This window comes from Natrix helvetica, assembly GCF_964273705.1.
Source record: "Natrix helvetica genome assembly, chromosome: 13".
NCBI lineage: Eukaryota > Metazoa > Chordata > Lepidosauria > Squamata > Natricidae > Natrix > Natrix helvetica.
This window is the reverse complement of record NC_138557.1, coordinates 3,297,406-3,316,312: the sequence shown is the minus strand read 5'-3', so window position 1 is coordinate 3,316,312 and position 18,907 is coordinate 3,297,406. Positions and strand designations below refer to the sequence as shown.

The 18,907-nt window shown below is 44.1% G+C and overlaps 1 protein-coding gene across 2 annotated transcripts; it reads left to right on the top strand.

Annotated features, from left to right (window-relative positions):
• Positions 1–2,443: 2,443 nt before the first annotated feature.
• On the top strand, positions 2,444–18,510 carry LOC309398701 (cytochrome P450 3A9-like). 2 transcript variants are annotated; one of them, XM_081965838.1, is made up of 14 exons: positions 2,444–2,647; positions 5,516–5,609; positions 7,481–7,533; positions 7,905–8,004; positions 9,135–9,248; positions 10,219–10,307; positions 11,432–11,580; positions 12,195–12,322; positions 13,600–13,687; positions 13,963–14,123; positions 16,257–16,483; positions 17,465–17,627; positions 17,903–17,989; positions 18,492–18,510. In XM_081965838.1, the coding sequence occupies exons 1-13, from the start codon at positions 2,577–2,579 to the stop codon at positions 17,981–17,983; spliced, it is 1,518 nt and encodes a 505-aa protein (XP_081821964.1). In that variant the 5' UTR covers positions 2,444–2,576; the 3' UTR covers positions 17,984–17,989; positions 18,492–18,510. The 2 variants fall into 2 exon arrangements, with proteins under 2 accessions (XP_081821964.1, XP_081821963.1); XM_081965837.1 differs by lacking the exon at positions 18,492–18,510 and having other exon boundaries at positions 17,903–18,016.
• Positions 18,511–18,907: the final 397 nt, after the last annotated feature.

The following is an 18,907-nucleotide window of genomic DNA, read 5'->3' as shown; positions in this document are numbered from 1 at the left end:
TCCCTCTTTTTATTGTTTTTATAAACAAAGTGGTGAACATATCCAACACACTTTCCTCCATCTTATTTTCTCCACAACAACAACCACCCTGTGAGGTAGGCTGGGCTGAGAGAAAGGGTCTGGCCCAAAGTCACCCAGTCAGTTTCATGGCTAAGGCGGGACTAGAACTCACCATCTCCCAATGATTGGCCAAGATCACCCAGCTGGCTTTTGTGACTAAGGCGGGACTAGAATTCACTGTCTCCTGGCAATTGGCCCAAGGTCACCCAGTCAACTTTCATGACTAAGGTGGGACTAGAACGCACCATCTCCCAGTGATTGGCCAAGATCACCCAGCTGGCTTTCATGACTAAGGTGGGACTACAACTCACCATCTCCCAGTGATTGGCCAAGATCACCCAGCTGGCTTTCATGACTAAGGTGGGACTAGAATTCACTGTCTCCTAGCAACTGGTCCAAGATCACCCAGTCAGCTTCCATTGCTAAGGTGGGACTAGTACTCACCATCTTTTGGTGATTGGCCCAAAATCACCCAGTTGGCCTTGATGACTAAGGCGGGACTAGAACTCACAGTGTCCCCATTTCTAGCCAGGTGCCTTAACCACTAGACCAAGATATAATTAAAAAACCCCGATATTACAATTTCATCCCAGGACAAAAATGGCATGGCAGGTGACTTAGAGATGTTTTATGTATAGCATGATATAAAAATATTAAAGTACATAAGGTGTGCAGGAAGACCATCATAGCTTAGACAAACCCAAAGCCATTTTTTAATGTCCATACAATGTAGAGTTCCGTAAACAGATCAAAAGGATTGAGTTTTCCTGCTACGATAAGTCACGAACAAAGGAATCGAGGCATTAATTACATTTTTCTTTTTCAGACCTTCAAAGGAGGCAAGGCCAGGAAACCAAGTCTCGAAATTTGACTCCAAGTTGCAGCAACAAAATTGGGAATTTCTTTCTTAGGTTGCTTTGTTTTTGGGCTTAAAACACATCAGTGTCCATGTTATTGAAAACCTCTGCCTAGTTTCTCCAAGGTCTGCTTCATGGCTGCCTACAAAATCCAGAATTTGGAGAAGTTATTTTATATTCAGTAACTTCAATTTTGTCAAGTTTTTTTCTGTAGTAGAGGCAGGTAATACCTCTCAGCTCCTGGCTGAGTAATATCTATATTTGATGTATTTTATAGATATTGTTGAAGGAACGCGGTGGCTCAGTGCCTAAGACGCTGAGCTTGTCGATCAGAAAGGTCGGCAGTTCGGAGGTTCGAATCCCTAGCACCGCGTAACAGAGGGAGCTCCCGTTATTTGTCACAGCTTCTGCCAACCTAGCAGTTGGAAAGTACGTAAAAAATGCAAGTAGGAAAATAGGAACCACCTTTGGTGGGAAGATAATAGCGTTCCGTGCGCCTTCGGCATTGAGTCATGCAGTCCACATGACCACAGAGACGTCTTCGGACAGTACTGGCTCTTCGGCTTTGAAACGGAGATGAGCACCGCCCCCTAGAATCGGGAACTGGCACATATGGGCGAGGGGAACCTTTACCTTTACCTTAGTGTGTGTGTGTGTGTGTGTGTGTGTTTGTGTGTGTGTGTGTGTGTGTGTATAACCCCTGGTATGCCCAAATATGGGAGGGACCTCACTACTCCCCCTTTCTGTCCTTCGGCTCATTACAGAGGACCGTCCAGGCAGAAAACCATATTTTTATTTTTAATGTTGCCTTTTTATATTTGTGTTGTATTTGTGCTGATAAATAAATAAAGGGAGACTAGTATAGATCTATTTCAAGCTATTTAGCTCTCATCAGCTAGCCATACCCTTACTGGGAATCGAACCAGGGCTGTATTGCATATTGTAACACAAATACATACCTATTTCCCTGGCCTAGCTGATAAGGAAGAGAGCCTGTGGCTTAGTGGCAATTACATCGGCCTAATATGCAATACAGCCCTGGTTCGATTCCCAGTAAGGGTATGGCTAGCTGATGAGAGCTAATTAGCTTGAAATAGATCTATACTAGTCTCCCTTTATTTATTTATCAGCACAAATACAACACACACACACACACACACATATTCGGGTCTTTGTTGATATTGTTGACATTATTGATATCCAGCTGTCATTTCATGTAATTCTTCTTTGTTGGTTTGTTGTAATCTCCAACGGTCATAAACTCCTATTGATGCTTGGAAGGGATTTGATAACGTTGCTGGTTTTTACAGATTTATGTCATTTCTAAACACAGTTTGTCTTCTTCTTGCTTTTTCGTTAAAAAAAGATTTGCCAACATTTAATCGGTCAATTATTTTCAAGACCTTTTCACCTTGGGAGTTTAATATTGACTTAGGTGAATCGTGATTGGGCAACTGACTTTCTCCTGTTCTGACTTTGCTCCACCTCTGGTTCATGAACTAAATAGCCCCTTCGTGCCTATTTCACATACTCTTGACTTTAAAGGCTGATAGGAGTGGCGATTCACAACATTTTGAACCAATAGTAATTTCTGTCAACTTTTTCACCCTTGGACCATCCATCTTTCCAGAAGCTGAAGGAGAAACACAGAAGTCTAGGATGGCTCCCCTTCCATATTTCTCAATAGAGACTTGGGCACTTCTGTGTTTATTCATTGGCCTTCTGATGTTGTAAGTAAAACATTGATGTTTCATCTTCCTTCCTCGTGCATGAATTTCAGCCTTGTTTACTGCTGGGCCTTGTTGAGGTCCTCCTCAAATCCCATAGCATACTGGAAGAAATAAAGCTTTGTGTGTGATAGTCCATTGAGTTACAAGAACAATGTTCTTCTAACTTCACCATGGGTTCTTCTTAACTGATGTTGTCAACCCTTCTGGGTCTCTTTCCTACTTTTAATTGAAGATGTCCAAGATTGAAGTAGGATAGTTTAGTCTCCACAGTTTCATTGTTGATCTAGAATCAATATTACTTGCCTCCAGTAGATGTAAATGCTCCAACACTGGAAGTTTTTAAGAAGATGTTGGATAACCATTTGTCTGAAGTGGTGTAGGGTTTCCTGGCAAAGCAGAGGGTTGGACTAGAAGACCTCCAAGGTCCCTTCCAACTCTGTTATTCTATTCTAAATTCCACACACACACTGATTTTGTCTATGCCACCTACTTTTTATGATGGAAAGAGAAGAACGCACTCTTTCCATATTCTAGTTGACGTGATCTACCGTTGGTGAAAAAGGGACGTGGTGGCTCAGTGGCTAAGACGCTGAGCTTGTCAATAAGAAAAGTCGGTAGTTCAGTGGTTCGAATCCCTAGCGCCGCATAATGGAGTGAGCTCCCGTTACTTGTCCCAGCTTCTGCCAAACTAGTAGTTCGAAAGCAGGTAAAAATGCAAGTAGAAAAATAGGGACCACTTTGGTGGGAAGGGAACAGCATTCCGTGTGCCTTCGGCGTTTAGTCATGCCAGCCATATGAACATGGAGGTGTCTTCGGACAGCCGCTGGTGGCGAAGAGCCAGAGGGCCTCGTTCCAGTTGGACTGCATCATGGCCTGGAACTGGCTGACCATCTCAGCCCGCTGAGCCTCCAGGCGCCGGCACCTGGCCTTGCACTCCCGCAGGTCTTCCCTCTGCTTGGATAGCCTATGCTCCTAGTCCTCAGTGAGGTGCTTCTGCTGAGCCTCCTTCTCGGCCAGATCCAATTTGAACTGAGCTGTTTCACCAGCTTTTTCTCATGGTGGCTGCTTAGCTCCAGCAACTGCTTCCTGTTAGGGCCCTTAGGAGCCCGGGTGGGCAGGCGAGGAGTGGCTGGGAGGGGAGGGGCAAGTAGAGGTCGGCGAGGCGCCCCTTGACATGAGTGACATTGAGTTGGCCATGCCCACTCAGTCACATGACCACCTAGCCACGCCCACCCAGCCGGTCATTAGGCAGATCCTATCAGTGGTCCACGGGATTTAAAATTATGAATTTAGTGGTCCCTGAGATCCGAAAGGTTGGTGACCCCCGTTTTAGATCTCCCTTGCAGGGGTGACCTACCTAAAAATGAAGTAGAAAAGATAAAGAACCAGTAAGGAAGTTTGAGAGCGAAGCCCCAGAACTTCCCCGGTCGGATACCTTTAGCATTTGTTGCCAGAAAAGCTAGCTAGCTCAGCTCTGATTTCTCAGCAAGAAATATGCCTTAAGTTGCATTTTTATTTTTTCTCTTCTCCCCACTTTCTCTTTTTGCCTTGAGCCGGTGGAAGGTCTAAAGGGAAACTTGTCTTTCTTTCTTTTTTTTAAAAAATGATTTTTTTGCTCAAGCTTTTAAGGTTTCTTTCTAGTCCGGTCCCCCTCTTTTCTTTATGAAATGATTGCTTTTACCTCGAGGTTATCTCTCTCTGAAGATTTCTGCAGAAGCAGCAGCCACCGCTCCGCTTATCAATGGCCAGTGCTTATTAAACAGCCTCACAAAGCCATTATGGCAGGAAGCATGGAGGAAGATTGTTGCGAGCGCAGACGCACAAACACACAAATATATATATATATATATATATATATATATATATATATATATATATATATATATATATATATATATATATATATATATATATATATATATATATATATATATATATATATATATATATATAATCTCCCTCGCCAGATTCAATGCTTAATTCCTGAGTTAACACGAACACGTTGGACTGCCTCTGGCGAAGATTTCGGAAGATCTCGCCTTCCAACCTGGCGTTCTGTTTTACGAAGGGCTGGCATTGTCGTTTTTATATATTTTTAAACAGCTAAGCGAATTTCTTTCAAACAGAATGCAACTTTTCTTTTTTTAACCAGCAGCCAAACCGAGAAGGTGATTCCAGCGGTGCATTGATCTGTTTGCAGATTGGCAGAACTAAAATAGATTGTTTTCCCCCTTTTCCTAGGCTTCTGTTATGATCAGGGGTGGGCTTCAAAAATTTCAGCAATGGGTCCTCCAATCGGTTGCTGGGTGGGTGTGGCCATGGCAAAAATATTTGGGAACCGAACAGGTAGTAATGCCGGCAGGAACCCACGCCTGCTTCCGGCATAACTCTGGAACACCTTGAGCAATTTCAACTAAATTTGGTACACAAATGACTTCCTCTCTGGAAAAAAAAAATACTGTGGGGGGTAAGACACCCCAAACACTCCTCGGGATGTGTGTTCTGTTAAGATACAGCCTGTTGTACCTTAAAATGGCTTCTACTGTACAGCGCAGTGGAGTTGCCATGGTAACGGCTTCACAAGGGGGCTCCCTCTGGTAAGGAGAAAAATTCAACATTAGAAATCATGTTTGGTCTGGACATTTTCCCCCTATAAATAAATAAATACCTGGGCAAAGCCGAGGTTATCAACTAGTTATATATAAATAAAATGATCCAGACAATATGCTGTTCACTAAGCACTTAGGTATGTAGTGTGAAAATATATAAACAAACTGTTAAAAAAAAGAGCCTTTCTTTGCACCCCTAACTTCTCCATCCATATTCAGACTTTTCTGAACCCTCAAAAATTATGTTCTCCTTTTACAGATACGGCATCTGGCCTTATGGAGTCTTCAGGAAGTTGGGTATCCCAGGCCCCATGCCTCTCCCATTCATTGGTACTGCTTTCTGGTTTCGTTACGTAAGTTTGCGGGTTGTTTTTATTGGCAAGAGTTCAAGGGCAGGCTTCATCTTCTGGGAGGGTTCAAATCTTGAAGATCTATCAGGGGAAGAGAGGGCTTGCACATTGGGGTTTGGGGCTTAGGGTTTTTAACATGTTGCATGGACCTGTTGTTCATGGAGCAGGAGGCATATGGAACATAGAATTGTAGGGCTGGGAGGGACCTTGGAGGCCATCAGTTCGCTTCATTGGTTCATGACTCTCCGAGGCTCCTTGCCAAGTTTTGCAGATATCAGCCTGGCAGCTCTCCAAGCCAGATAAGGTCTGTGGCTGTAAATCCTCCCTTGAAAGACTTGGCTGGATGTGAATGAGAAGACTTCACAGTAAATTAATCAAAGGGTTTTTTGTCGGGACAAGGAATTTGCTTCATGCTCCTAGGTCAGAACACAGGAGACCCTACACCACTTCAGGCAAATGGTTGTCCAACATCTTCTTAAAAACTTCCAGTGTTGGAGCATTCACAACTTCTGAAGGCAAAACATGCCACTAGCTAATTGTTCTCACTGTCAGGAAATTCCTCCTCAGTTCTACTTCAGATCTCTCTTTAACAAGTTTCCACCTATGATTTCTTGTCCTGCCCTCAGGTGCTTTGGAGAATAATTTGACTCCCATTTGAAAATTAATCCCGAGATAATGTAGTGACAGCTTTTTGGGGTGAGGACGTGAACTTTAGAATCAAAAACAAGGCAGATAATCTCGGGATTTATCTGTCACCCAGTTTTAATCCAGCCACGCGGAACAAGTGCTGAGAATTTATCTAGTAAAGCAAAAAGGAATATATAACACAGCTGCTTGCATATTTGAGCCTGGCGAGAAACCGACTTTAAATACTTGGGGGTGTGGTGTGAAAACCTATTAACTAGTTTACTCAGCAAACAAGTTGGAAAGACGCTTTAGTTTAATATTAGCTGATAACCTCGGCATTTATTTATTTACAGGGGGAAAATGTCCAGACCAAACATAATTTCTAATGTTGGATTTTCCTCCTTATCAGAGGGAGCCCCCTTGTGGAGTACTGTGAAGCCTTTACCATGCAAATCCACTGCGCTGTACAGTAGAAGCCATTTTATGGCACAATAGGTTGTATCTTAACAGAACACACACACCGAGGGGTGTTAGGGATGTTTTTCCCCCACAATATTTTTTCCAGAGAGTAAGTCATCTGTGTACCAGGTTTGGTTGAAATTGCTCAAGGCATTCCAGAGTTATGCTGGAACACACACACACATTTTTATATACGTATGTAGATTGTTGTTATTTTAGCTTTGCAAACCCTGTCCTCTTTGCAAAACTCACCTGTCTACCTAACCTCTCTGAATTTACAGGTAGTCCTTGACGTACAACCACAATTCACCTCAAAATTTCTGCTGCTCAGCGAGTCATTAGTTAAATGAGCTCTGTCCTATTTTACGACCTTTCTTGGCACAGTTGTTCAGCGCACCACTGCAGTTGTTATGTTAGTCACACGGTCGTTAAGCGAACCCCCATTGACTTGGCTCATCAGAAGGTCGCAAAATCACGGGACCCCGGGACACAGCAACCGTCATAAATATGAAATATGAATCAGGGGCCGAGGGTCTGAATTTTGACCCCAGGGATGCTGCAACGGTCCTAAGTGTGAACAAGAGTCTTAAGTCCCTTTTTTTCATTACGCTCATTAGAGTAAGCTGTAAGCTAGGGCTATTCCTTATTATCAGCGATTACAGACGATGGCAGATCTGTGCTGTGAATTTTATGGCAAGGAATGATTTACAAGAGAGTTGATCTCACCAGCTGCAAAGGGTGGATTTTGCCTTTGACACTCATTCTTGATTTTTTTTTTCCGGTTACAGGGAAGAAACAATTTTGATATAGCCTGCTTTAAAAAATATGGTAAAATTTGGGGGTGAGTATTGATTCCTTTTTATTCGACTGGCAAACTTTTTGTGTTTGTTCCCCTTGTTCACGGATATATGAATTATGTATGTATGTATGTATATATGTATGTATGTATGTATGTATGTAGAGAGAGGGTGGGACACAGTGGCTCAGTGGCTAAGACACTGAGCTTGTCAATCAGAAAGGTCAGCAGTTCAAATCCCTAGCGGCGCGTAACGGAGTGAGCTCCCGTGACTTGTCCCAGCTTCTGCCAACCTAGCAGTTCGAAAGCACGTAAAAAATGCAAGTAGATATATATATATATATAAATACATACACATATATGAATATATGTAACTCTTGCCAGACTTCAACTAACCCATTGACCATTCATTCTAGGACTTATGATGGACGACGGCCGATGCTGGCTATAACGGACCCTGAGTTAATTAAAATTGTACTGGTAAAAGAAAGCTATTCCACCTTCCTGAATCGTGGGGTGAGTTTCAACTTTGCAAACAGCAGGCCAACGTTGAGATAAATGCTTTGATTATAGACATGATCAGCATGTGGTAGTGACAAGCCAAGAGAAGGTATCTCGTAGGCACCTTCTGCCAGGGACTTACATTGGGTGAGTCCCATGAATATGGGCTTTCTCTCCAACGGGGTGGGATTCAGCCAGTTGTCTCCGGTTTGGGGGAACCGGTAGCAGCGGCTGCAGGAGGCTCTGCCTATTCGCAACGATGCAATGCCCGAGCACTGCGCATGCATAGACGAGGTACGTGCGCTTACATTGGTGAACCGGTAGGGAAGGCAAGTGAATCCCATCTCCGGTAACTTCCCCTATGGAACATTCTCCTCCCACACTTCCAAGTCAAGTTAGTGCCATCGCTGCTATCATTCCAGAAGTCCCTGCTTATGTGATCGGGATGTAATGGAATGTGTGAATGACCTTGGGGGAAAGAAGGATAGAGATGCTATTTAGGAAACAATTAGATAAGAGAAGTAGAAGCCCCTTAAAGGATGAATCTTAGGAAGGATCTGTCCTAATGCATCAACCGAGTCCCTTCGGGGAGAGGGGGCGGTCTAGAAATCAAATCAAATAAATAAATAAAATAAACCAGTTAAAAGTGGGGAAGCTTGCTTGGAAGTCGGTGTAGCTAGATTGCTTTGAAAATATAAAAATTTCACCTTGGTCACAGAACCAGCAGTGACCCAGGCTGGCCACGCCCCTGGAGCGGTTCCTTGATTTGGCATATTTTTTAGTAGTTTTTCATGTTCTTCACGCATGCGCAGAACAAATTACAGTTAACTGCACATGCACACGCAAAGCAAACTGGTACCAATGCTGTTAGGAACCCACCCCTGGTTCTGACAGGTTCTGGAGAACCGGTAGCGGACATTTTGAGTAGTTCGGAGAACCGGCAAATACCACTTCCGGCCTGCAAGCCAACATCTGTGAGAGCCTAGATAGGACTTTTTCTAGAATGGTAGAGTTTTGTTGAGTTTTATAACTTTGCTTTAATAGCTTTGCCTAGTTTTAAGGACAGTTTGTCACGATGGACTTCCCAATGGGCTGTTTAAAAAAGTGTGTTCCATTTTTCTCTCTTTCTCAAACGTGACCCTTAGGATTTTATTCCGCGGGGCAAGTTAGAGACCTCCATTGTGGCAGCCCAAGATGAGAAGTGGAAGAGGATTCGCACAGTGCTTTCGCCCACTTTCACCACTGGAAAGTTGAAAGAGGTGAGGAATAAGGGGGAGGCACAGTGTTAGGGCAGTGCCCCAAATCCTGATTTTGCTGTAGGACAAAATGAAAGTCTCCCTTCCTCCCTCACTTGCCTTTTGTGTTTCTCCATCCTCTTAAGATAGGCTTAAGGTACAGAAGGATCTGGACAAACTTGAACATTGGGCACTATCTAATAAAATGAAATTCAAGGGTGAAAAGAGTCAGGTTCTACATTTAGGCAAGAAAAACGAAATGCACAGGTACAGTATAGGTGGTACCTTGCTCAACAGTAGTAACTGTGAGAGGGATCTTGGAGTCCTAGTGGACAACCATTTAAATAGGAGCCAGCCATGTGCAGCAGCTGCCAAAAAAGCCAACACAGTCCTAGGCTGCATCAACAGAGGGATAGAATCAAGATCACATGAGGTGTTAATACCACTTTATAAGGCCTTGGTGAGGCCACACTTGGAATACTGCATTCAGTTTTGGTCACCAAGATGTTAAAAGGATGCTGAGATTCTAGAAAAAGTCTTTGTTGCTCTTCTCTAGTGCAGAGAAGAGCAACAAAGAGGATTATGGGGCTGGAGGCTAAAACATATGAAAGACGGTTACAGGAATTGGGCATGTCTAGTTTGATGAAAAGAAGGACTAGGGGTGACATGATAGTAGTCTTCCAATATCTCAGGGGCTGCCACAAAGAAGAGGGAGTCAAGCTATCCTCCAAGGCACCTGAGGGTAGAACAAGAAGCAATGGGTGGAAACTAATCAAGGAGAGAAGCAACTTAGAACGGAGGAGAAATTTCCTGACAGTTAACAATGAATCAATGCCTCCAGAAGTTGTGAATGCTCCAACACTGGAAGATTTTAAGAAGACGTTGGATAACCCTTTGTCTGAAATGGTACAGGGCTTCCTGCTAAGCAGTGGGGTGGACTAGAAGACTCCAAGGTCCCTCCCAACTCTCTTATTCTATTCTTCTCCTCTCTCAGATGTTTCCCATCATTCAGAACTATGCGAAAAATCTGTTAGTGTCTTTGCAGAAGAAAGCTGATCGAGACGAATTGGTGGATGTTAAAGAGTGAGTAACAGCCTGACTGTGTGAGCTGTGGGGTCCATTCATCTCTGGAGGACTGGTGGTCCTTTCCTTGTAAACTCACTCCCTGAGGTGACAAATAGGGATGCCTGGACCTCTAGTGGAGAAGAGGAAACCTGAGGGTGATAGCAACAGAAAACATATGGAAGGATCGCTCAGGAGGAAACAGCAGTTGACAATGGAGATCCTATAGCCGTGATGGCAAACCTATGGCACGCATGCCAGAGGTGGCATGCTGAGCCCTCTCTTTGGCCACATACACCGTCACCCCCAGCTCTGCCAGCTGATTGTTGGATTTCTGATGTGCACATGCCCGCTGGCCCACTGATCGTCAGGTTTCCCAGGCGTGCACGCGTGTCGGCCAGCTGATCGTCAGATTTTCCAGTACTCTGGCGCACATGCGCCTTCTGGTTTGGGGACTAAAAGGTTCGCCCTCACTGTCCTGTAGAATTGTGCTCTAGGATTCCAAACTATGAAGTTTGCTTTGGATAAATTGGATGGCACAGAGACAAATGGACAATGAGAGGAGACTGTGTGTCGCTCGGGGTTGAAAGGATGGGTCCTTGGTCCTCTATGAGCATGGCTCTTTTACAGCTAGCATGGATGATGTTACCTTGTTTGGTTGATGAAACATCTACGAGAAAACAACCAAGCTCCGAGAGCACCAAGGACTCCTCACAAATGGACCAAAAAGTCAGCTTAGTTGAAGATAAGCCATGATCGAACCATAGATGATCTTAATGATGATTTACAAGGCCCCGTCCAACTCTGTTAATCTGTAATCTGGCAATAGATCAAGATCCCATTTTAGAAGGGGATCACGTAGAAAGTCACCTCTGCTGAAGTAGGTCCCATAGTGCCTCATAAAGCTGACCGAGCTTAAAATCCAGGTCTCAACATTCATGTTCTACATCCAGATGTTGACCATGTAGATCAAAGAGACAACTGAACTCCAGGAGACGTTTACGAGCTGATCCAGGTCCCCTAAAGAAAATGTTCCAGGCATAAAAGTGTAGAGACATGTAGAGATGGAAGGGCCAGGCGGACACTTGAGGGCCATCTTCCTTCTTCTTCCTTATTTTGACCGCTTGTGCCTTGCATTTGTCCAGGACCTTTGGTGCCTACAGCATGGATGTGATCACAAGCACCTCTTTTGGTGTCAACACGGATTCCATAAACAATCCCAAAGACCCCTTTGTCCAACAGGCGCAGAAAATGCTGACGGGTGACTTCTTTTCTCCGCTGTTCATTTTATTATGTAGGTTGGTTCTACTTTCAGCTTTGAAACCCATTCTTTGTAACCCCTGAGAAGGTTTAGCGCTTGTAATGGTCTGCGGGAATGGCCTTGAGAGAGAGAAGGAAGAGGGGAAGACAATGGTCAGATAAGAGGCAGCTGAGCCCACGGAAGGAATGGGGAAGTGGCCAACATCTTAGAAGGGACCCGCCCAGAGGTGGGTTCCTGCCGGCATCGCTAGCAGTTCAGGACGCAAAAGAAAATATATATGCGCGTGTACATTTGCAACTAACCAGTAGGAACCCACTTCTGGACCTGCCCTAGTTTCTTAGACTGTAAAGGCGAGGAGGAGGTGGAGAGGGGTATTGTCAGACTTGCAAGATTCTGTTGGTATAAGCTTACAACAAAGTTAGTAGTAGAACGCCTGGGTGTGCTTTTTTGTCAGCATCATCTTGCATGGCTGAACCTCCCCCAACCACTTTCCCCTTTGAAATAAATAATCCCACCACTCAAGTTTCTCCTCAAATGAATGTTCCTTGGGTTGATCACCATCTCTTTCGGCCTCAGAGCAACCCCACAACCTAGTTGCTCAGGACATCTGCAGGGCTCTTCTAACACTTTCCCCCCTCTCTTTCCAGATGTTGCCCCATGGATAAAACCTCTTCTTGAGAAGATGAACATCAGTGTGTTTTCCAACGAATCCATAGACTTCTTCGAGAGGTCCATAACAAAACTGAAAGAGACAAGGGCCCAGGAGGGGGAAAAGGTATGGGAAAAACCTCAACTATTAAGTTAATTCTGGAAAAAAACCCCACCAGGAATTGGGAATGCATATCTGTAATCTGTTCCAAGCTAAGTAGCTTCCTAGTGTTGGGAGAAATGTCCTTCTGGGTTCAGTTCCAAGTGGGGGGAAAAGACCCTGGAAACATGGAGGCTGCTTGGAAGGGTGGTTTAATGGTGGACAGGATCACATGGCTTGAGCTCCTGAACAGAAAAGGGGGACCCGATGCTTCCAGATGTTGGGTGAAGAAGAAGAAAGAGGCAGAGATGCTGAAAGTGCCTGGTTTTAGGCCAGGGGTGTCCAAACTTGGGAACTTTAAGACTTGTGGACTTCAACTCCCAGAATTCCCCAGCCAGAATTCTGGGAATTGAAGTCCACAAGTCTTAAAGTTCTCAAGTTTGGACACCCCTGTTTTATGCCCTCTCTGGCCTTTGATCTTGATCTTGTCTTCTGATTGGTTGTCAGACTCCCATGGGGGCATGCAGGGGCAACTCTCTAGGCTGTGCTTTGAGTCCAAGCTTGGTTGAGCCTTGCTTCTTCCCAGGTGCCCTGTGGCGAGATGGGTAAAGGGCTAATACCTTATTATGCCTTAATCCCATCCCCCTGGAGCTGAAGGGGGGATATTTTTATTATGTAGAATAGACTGGCTCAGGCCTTTTAATGGCCCATTGACAAAGGTGGGGGCAATTCAGATTGAGTCTGTTTCCTGCCTAAAAACATGTTTCTCTTATCCAGGGGAATATAATATTCTGCCTTTTCAATATTTCCAGCTCCATTCTGTTCTGTTCTGAGGGTAAGAGAAGAAGTATTAAGTGGAAGCTAATCTAGAACTAAAGGAAAAACTTCCTGACAGTGAGAACAATTAACAAGTGGAACGACTTGCCTCCAGAAGTTGTGAATGCTCCAACACTGGAAGTTTTTAAGAAGAGATTGGATGACCATTTGTCTGAAATGGTGGAGGGTCTCCTGCTTGAGCAGGGGTTGGACTAGAAGATCTCCAAGCTCCCTTCCAACTCTGTTATTCTATTAATTAATTAATTTTCAGTTAATTAGACAAATTCCAATCCTTCCCCATATTAAATCCCTTTCAAATTAAACTGCAGTGTTCCAAGCAGTGACCTGGGAATAATTAGGAGATTGGTTCTGAACAAAATGGCATTGTTGTAACCAATACTCTGAAGTCATTGCTGTTGTGTAAATGCCACTCTTTGTTGGCCAGGTTGCCAAGGAGCAAGCATTCTGAAATGTTGCTATTATTTCAGAGAAGAGTGGATTTCTTGCAACTGATGATAGAATCTCAAAACTCGCTGACAAGCCACGAGGTGAATGGCGTGAATCACACCTATAGAGGTAATAATTTGAAATCATCGTCAACGGTCACATCTTTCAAACCAGAACCAGCATTCATTGCTAAGACTGCTAGTGTGGGAATTAATAAAACAATGCGGGTGAGACAGACAAACGTCTCAGTGAATTGGGGGGGGGGGAAGCATTGAGTCAGTTCAGGAATATTTTAAAGTAAAGTTAGTGGGTTTGAGGGAAACCTTCTCCAATGTTCATTAAGTTACGGTTTCTTTGCATCCAAAAGTGGCCTCCAACTTTTCTCTCTTCCCTTCTTTGTGTAGGTTTGACCGACGCTGAAATTTTGTCTCAAGCAACTGTCTTCATTTTAGCTGGCTATGAGACTGTCAGCAGTGCCCTCAGTTACTTGACCTATGAACTGGCCGTCCATCCTGACATACAGCAAAAACTTCAGGAGGAGGTTGACAAAGTTCTGCCCAACAAGGTAGGTGGCACTCAACTTTGATGTGATGGGGCTTTCAACTATGTCTCTTAAATGCCTGTTCTCACCCAGCAAGATCTTCAGAAATACAAACTGTTGTCTCCTACAACCACCACTCCCATTTCCTTCTATTTATTCCCCAGCCAGGGAGGCACCATTCAGCGTCCACGTGTGCCTTGCTTCCCAATTCGGCCCCTTGTCCTCAGTTGTTCTCCTCTCCTAACAGCTCTGCGCATACATGCATCTGGAACAGGCCCCAGCTGTTCTTCCTCCTCACTCGTAGCAGCCTCCAACCTCCTCAACCTCTGAGTCTGCCACCAGCTTTTCTGGCAGCTGGCAGGCCACAACGGGTCCATTTTGATTCCCATCGTCTGGAATATTAAGTATCCAGTATCCTAGATACCTAATATTCCAGATGAGTAGTATCAGAGAATCCTGCATCCAGTTTTGGTTGCCACATTACAAAAAAGTTGTTGAGGTTTTGGAAAAAGTGCAAAGAAGAGCAACTAAGATGATTAAAAGCCTGGAGACGAAAACATATGAAGAACAGTTGCAGGAACTGGGTATGCCTAGTTTAGAGAAAAGAAGGACTGGAGGATTCATGACAGCAGTCTTCCAGTATTTGAAGGGCGGCCACAAAGAAGAGGGGTTCAACTTATTTTCCAAAGTACCAGAAGGCAAGACAAGAAACCATGAATGGAAACTAATCAATAGGAGAAGCAACCTGGATTTGAGGAGAAACTTCCTAAAAGTGAGAGCAATTAAACCAGTAGAAGTCCTTGCCTTCAGAAGTTGTGGATGCTTCAGCTTTGGAGATTTTTAAGAAAAGACTGGATAGCCACTTGTCTGAAATGATAAAGGGTTGGACTAGAAGACCTCCAAAGTCCCTTCCAGCTCTATTCTGATTGATTGATTGATTGATTGATTGAAGTAGGTCTTTGAGCATAGTTAGTTTTCCTTTAGATCAGCTGCTAAACTGTGACGGACCAAGCTCTAAGCTGTCCGAATTAAAGATTGATGCTTTCTTCTGGAAAAATTGCATAAGTCCTACATCAAAGCCTTACTTCATGGTCTCCTTGAGCACATTCTAAGCATTAAGGAAAGCCTGCTAACCACGATGATGACAAGAACGATAAAACACTTTTTACATTTTGCACCTTTTGAACATGCAATCCATAGTGAGCATGTTGCTATAGTAACACTATGTCACCTCCTACAGCGGTAGGGATGTGATAACACAGCACAAAGTAAGCTCTCAAAGAGCAAGTCAGCTAACCTGGCTTGGGTGCCAGGCCTGCGGTTGGTGAATTATTGTTTGTTTAGGGTCTCTGTGTTGTTTGATTTGTGTTGATTACAAGATGGTTTCAGTCTAGGATGCTCATTTGATGTTTTTATGGATTGTCCAGTCTTGTAGGCCATCCAAAGTCCATTGGAGTTGAGTGACTAATATATTCTAAACAAACAAACAAACAAACAAGCAAAGCATTGGACCTGGTTGTTATCTAAAGAACTTCAAGGACTGTAGGCCAGACTAGAGATTTGAAACACATCCTAAGAAAGACTGTGGGAAATTGAGAGAACAACATGAAAGTATCCAGAAAGCTACATGAGTTAACTTTCTTGAGTTCATGAGTTTGTGTCAATGGAGATTCTCTGTCATCCAGGTCATGGCTGTCCCAAAATTACTTTTTCAAGAGGCAACTGGATTTCCTTGTTTTTCTTTGAAGATGTTTCGCTTCTCACCCAAGAAGCTTCTTCAGAACTTCTTCATCAATGTCTATGGATATTCTCAGTCCTCCTTTTGGTTGTCCCAAGGTTACTTTTTCAAGAGGTAACTGGACTTCCTTGTTTTTCTTTGAAGATGTTTTGCTTCTCATCCAAGAAGCTTCTTCAGCTCTGACTGGATGGTGGATGCATGGATCCAGTCAGAGCTGAAGAAGCTTTTTGGATGAGAAGTGAAGCGCCTTCAAAGAAGAACCAGAAAATTCCAGTTGCCTCTTGAAAAAAGCACCTTTGGGGCATGAGTTTGTGTTCTTCTGCTCTAGATACAGATAGTAACTTTTAAGGTTAGGTAGGGACAAAATAAGCAGGGGCAAGTTTTTTCTATGTCTCTCTCTCTCTCTCTTTCTCTCTCAGGCTCCAATCACCTATGAGGCCCTCTTGCAAATTGAGTATCTCGATATGGTCCTTAGCGAAAGTCTTCGACTGCATCCAGGCTCAGGACGACTTCTAAGAGTGTGTGAGAACACCATCGAATTAAATGGAATCACCATTCCCAAGGGGATGGGAATTATGATTCCACCTGCCATCTTGCACTTCAATCCGGAATACTGGCCTGAACCTGAGAAATTTAGGCCTGAAAGGTATCCTTTGAGATCTGGTTTTTTTTTTTAAAAAAAAATACTTCAATTTCTCACAATCAATGGCTTGATGGTAAAAACATCAACCTGGGTTGAATCTTCCAGACAGAGACCTTGTAAGGTGATCTTGGCAATGGCCAAAGCTGGCCTGCTTGTAAAGCAGAGAAATTACCATATTTTTTGGCGTATAAGGCACTCCGGAGTATAAGACGCACCTTAGCTTTTGGGGAGGAAAATAAAAAGAAGAAAGATTCTGCCTCTGCCTACCAGCATCCACGGTATTCAGTTGGCACATGGTAACAAGGTCAGCCAATGAATAGGCAGAGCAATTAACTCAGCCAACTTGGACTCCGAAATTTGCCATGTGAGCAACAAGGAGACAGGAAGGAGCCTGGCTTAGCCTAAAACTGAAAAGTGAAACTGCTTGTGTTTTGCTTGTATTTACTGCTACCTTGGAAAGCCTGCTTTTGGTAATGTATTGCATGTTATTATGATGATTTTGAATCCTGATTAATCAGCAGTTCAGAGGTTCGAACCCCTAGTACCACATAACGGAGTGAGCTCCCGTGACTTGTCCCAGCTTCTGCCAACCTAGCAGTTCAAAAGCACGTAAAAAATGCAAGTAGGAAAATAGGAGCCACCTTTGGTGGGAAGGGAACAGCGTTCCGTGCGCCTTCGGCGTTGAGTCATGTCGGCCACATGACCACGGAGACGTCTTCAGATAGCGCTGGCTCTTCGGCTTTGCAACGGAGATGAGCACCGCCCCCTAAAGTCGGGAACGACTAGCACATACGTGCAAGGGGAACCTTTACCTTTACTTAAGAGTGAAGGGAATTCGAGAGGGGTTGGACTTAGACTCTTTGTGGGCATGTAATGATTCCAGGCTAACTGCTCTCTTGACTCCACCCACCCCCAGGCTCTGCCTGTCCATTTCCTGCAGCGGTTGACAACTGCGATTGACTGAATGATGGTTTGTTCCAACAGATTCAGCAAAGAGGTCAAAGAACAGATCAATCCTTATACTTACTTGCCTTTTGGAGCTGGTCCCCGGAATTGCATTGGGATGAGATTTGGTCTCCTTACCATGAAGGCTGCTGTAGCCAGCCTGATGCAGCATTTCACCTTCCAGCCCTGCAAAGAAACTCAGGTGAGGATCAGGAAGGGAGCTGTGCTCACCTAGAGAAGAAAAACAACAGGTTGGCATCGTATCCCCCCCCCTTTTCTCTCACCGTAGCAGAGACAGGAGAGCTAATGAAAGTGTCATGTAGACAGCTATTCTGGAGAGTAAAATCTGGACAGGCAACACTTCACCTGCAGCCCACATAACACCAAGTATTGGGAAGATGCAGCCTGTCACTTTGTGGCTTAACCCTTAACTCTCCCTTCCGTAAATATATCTTGTCTGTATCTTTCCTATTGTAGATCCCATTGGTGATCTCCCCAAGTGGGATCTTCAGAAGACCTACAAAACCCATCATCTTGAAGATCATTCACAGAGCCTAAATCAAGGTAGATATTCTACACACCCCACCCCGGCAATGAAGTTTCTATGCATTTTTAAGGACTAATTTTTTTTTAACCCGTAAAAAGGATTTTACCTGGCTATTATCAACTGTCCTCTCTCTCTCTCTCTCTCTCTCTCTCTCTCTCTCTCTCTCTCTCTCTCTCTCTCTCTCTCTCTCCCTCTCTCTCTCTCTCTCTCTCTCTCTCTCTCTCTCTCTCTCTCTCTCTCTCTCTCTCTTTGTCTGCCTGCCTCTGTCTGTCTCTCTCTTTGTCTGTCTGTCTCGGCCTCTCTGTCTATGTGTGTCTGTCTGTCTGTCTCTCTGTCTCTCTGTCTCTCTGTCTCTGTCTCTGTCTCTCTCTCTCTCTGTCTCTCTCTCTCTCTCTGTCTGTCTCTCTCTGTGTCTGTCTCTCTGTCTGTCTGTCTATGTGTGTCTGTCTGTCTGTCTCTCTCTCTCTGTCTCTCTCTCTCTCTGTCCCTCTCTGTCTCTCTCTTTGTATATAATTGTAGGAGATGTAACTGCATGAAGATCTCTACTCCTGAAGATGAAATTTGCCACTTCGCTTTTTCTTGAGTTGCCTTGTTTTGCAACTCAGGTTTTCCCTCTGCCACTCCACTGAATCATGTTCTATACCTTCTATTAAGTGAAGTTAATGAAATCCTTCCTTGGTTGGACCAGCCGATGGGAGGAGGCCGGAACTGATCAAAATCCGAGTCCTGTCAGGCCAGGAGGGACCGCTGGCCTTGGAAATCATCAGGATTTCATAAGGATAACAGAGGCTATTATTCTCCTGCCTTGTGTAATCTTTGTTTGGAGTCCTGTGCAAGTATTTCATAACTGGTTACGAAATACAAGAATTTGATAAAAAGTCAACAACGTTTTCCTGTATCGTTCAAATGTAAAATCTGGAGAGGGCAGGGCAACA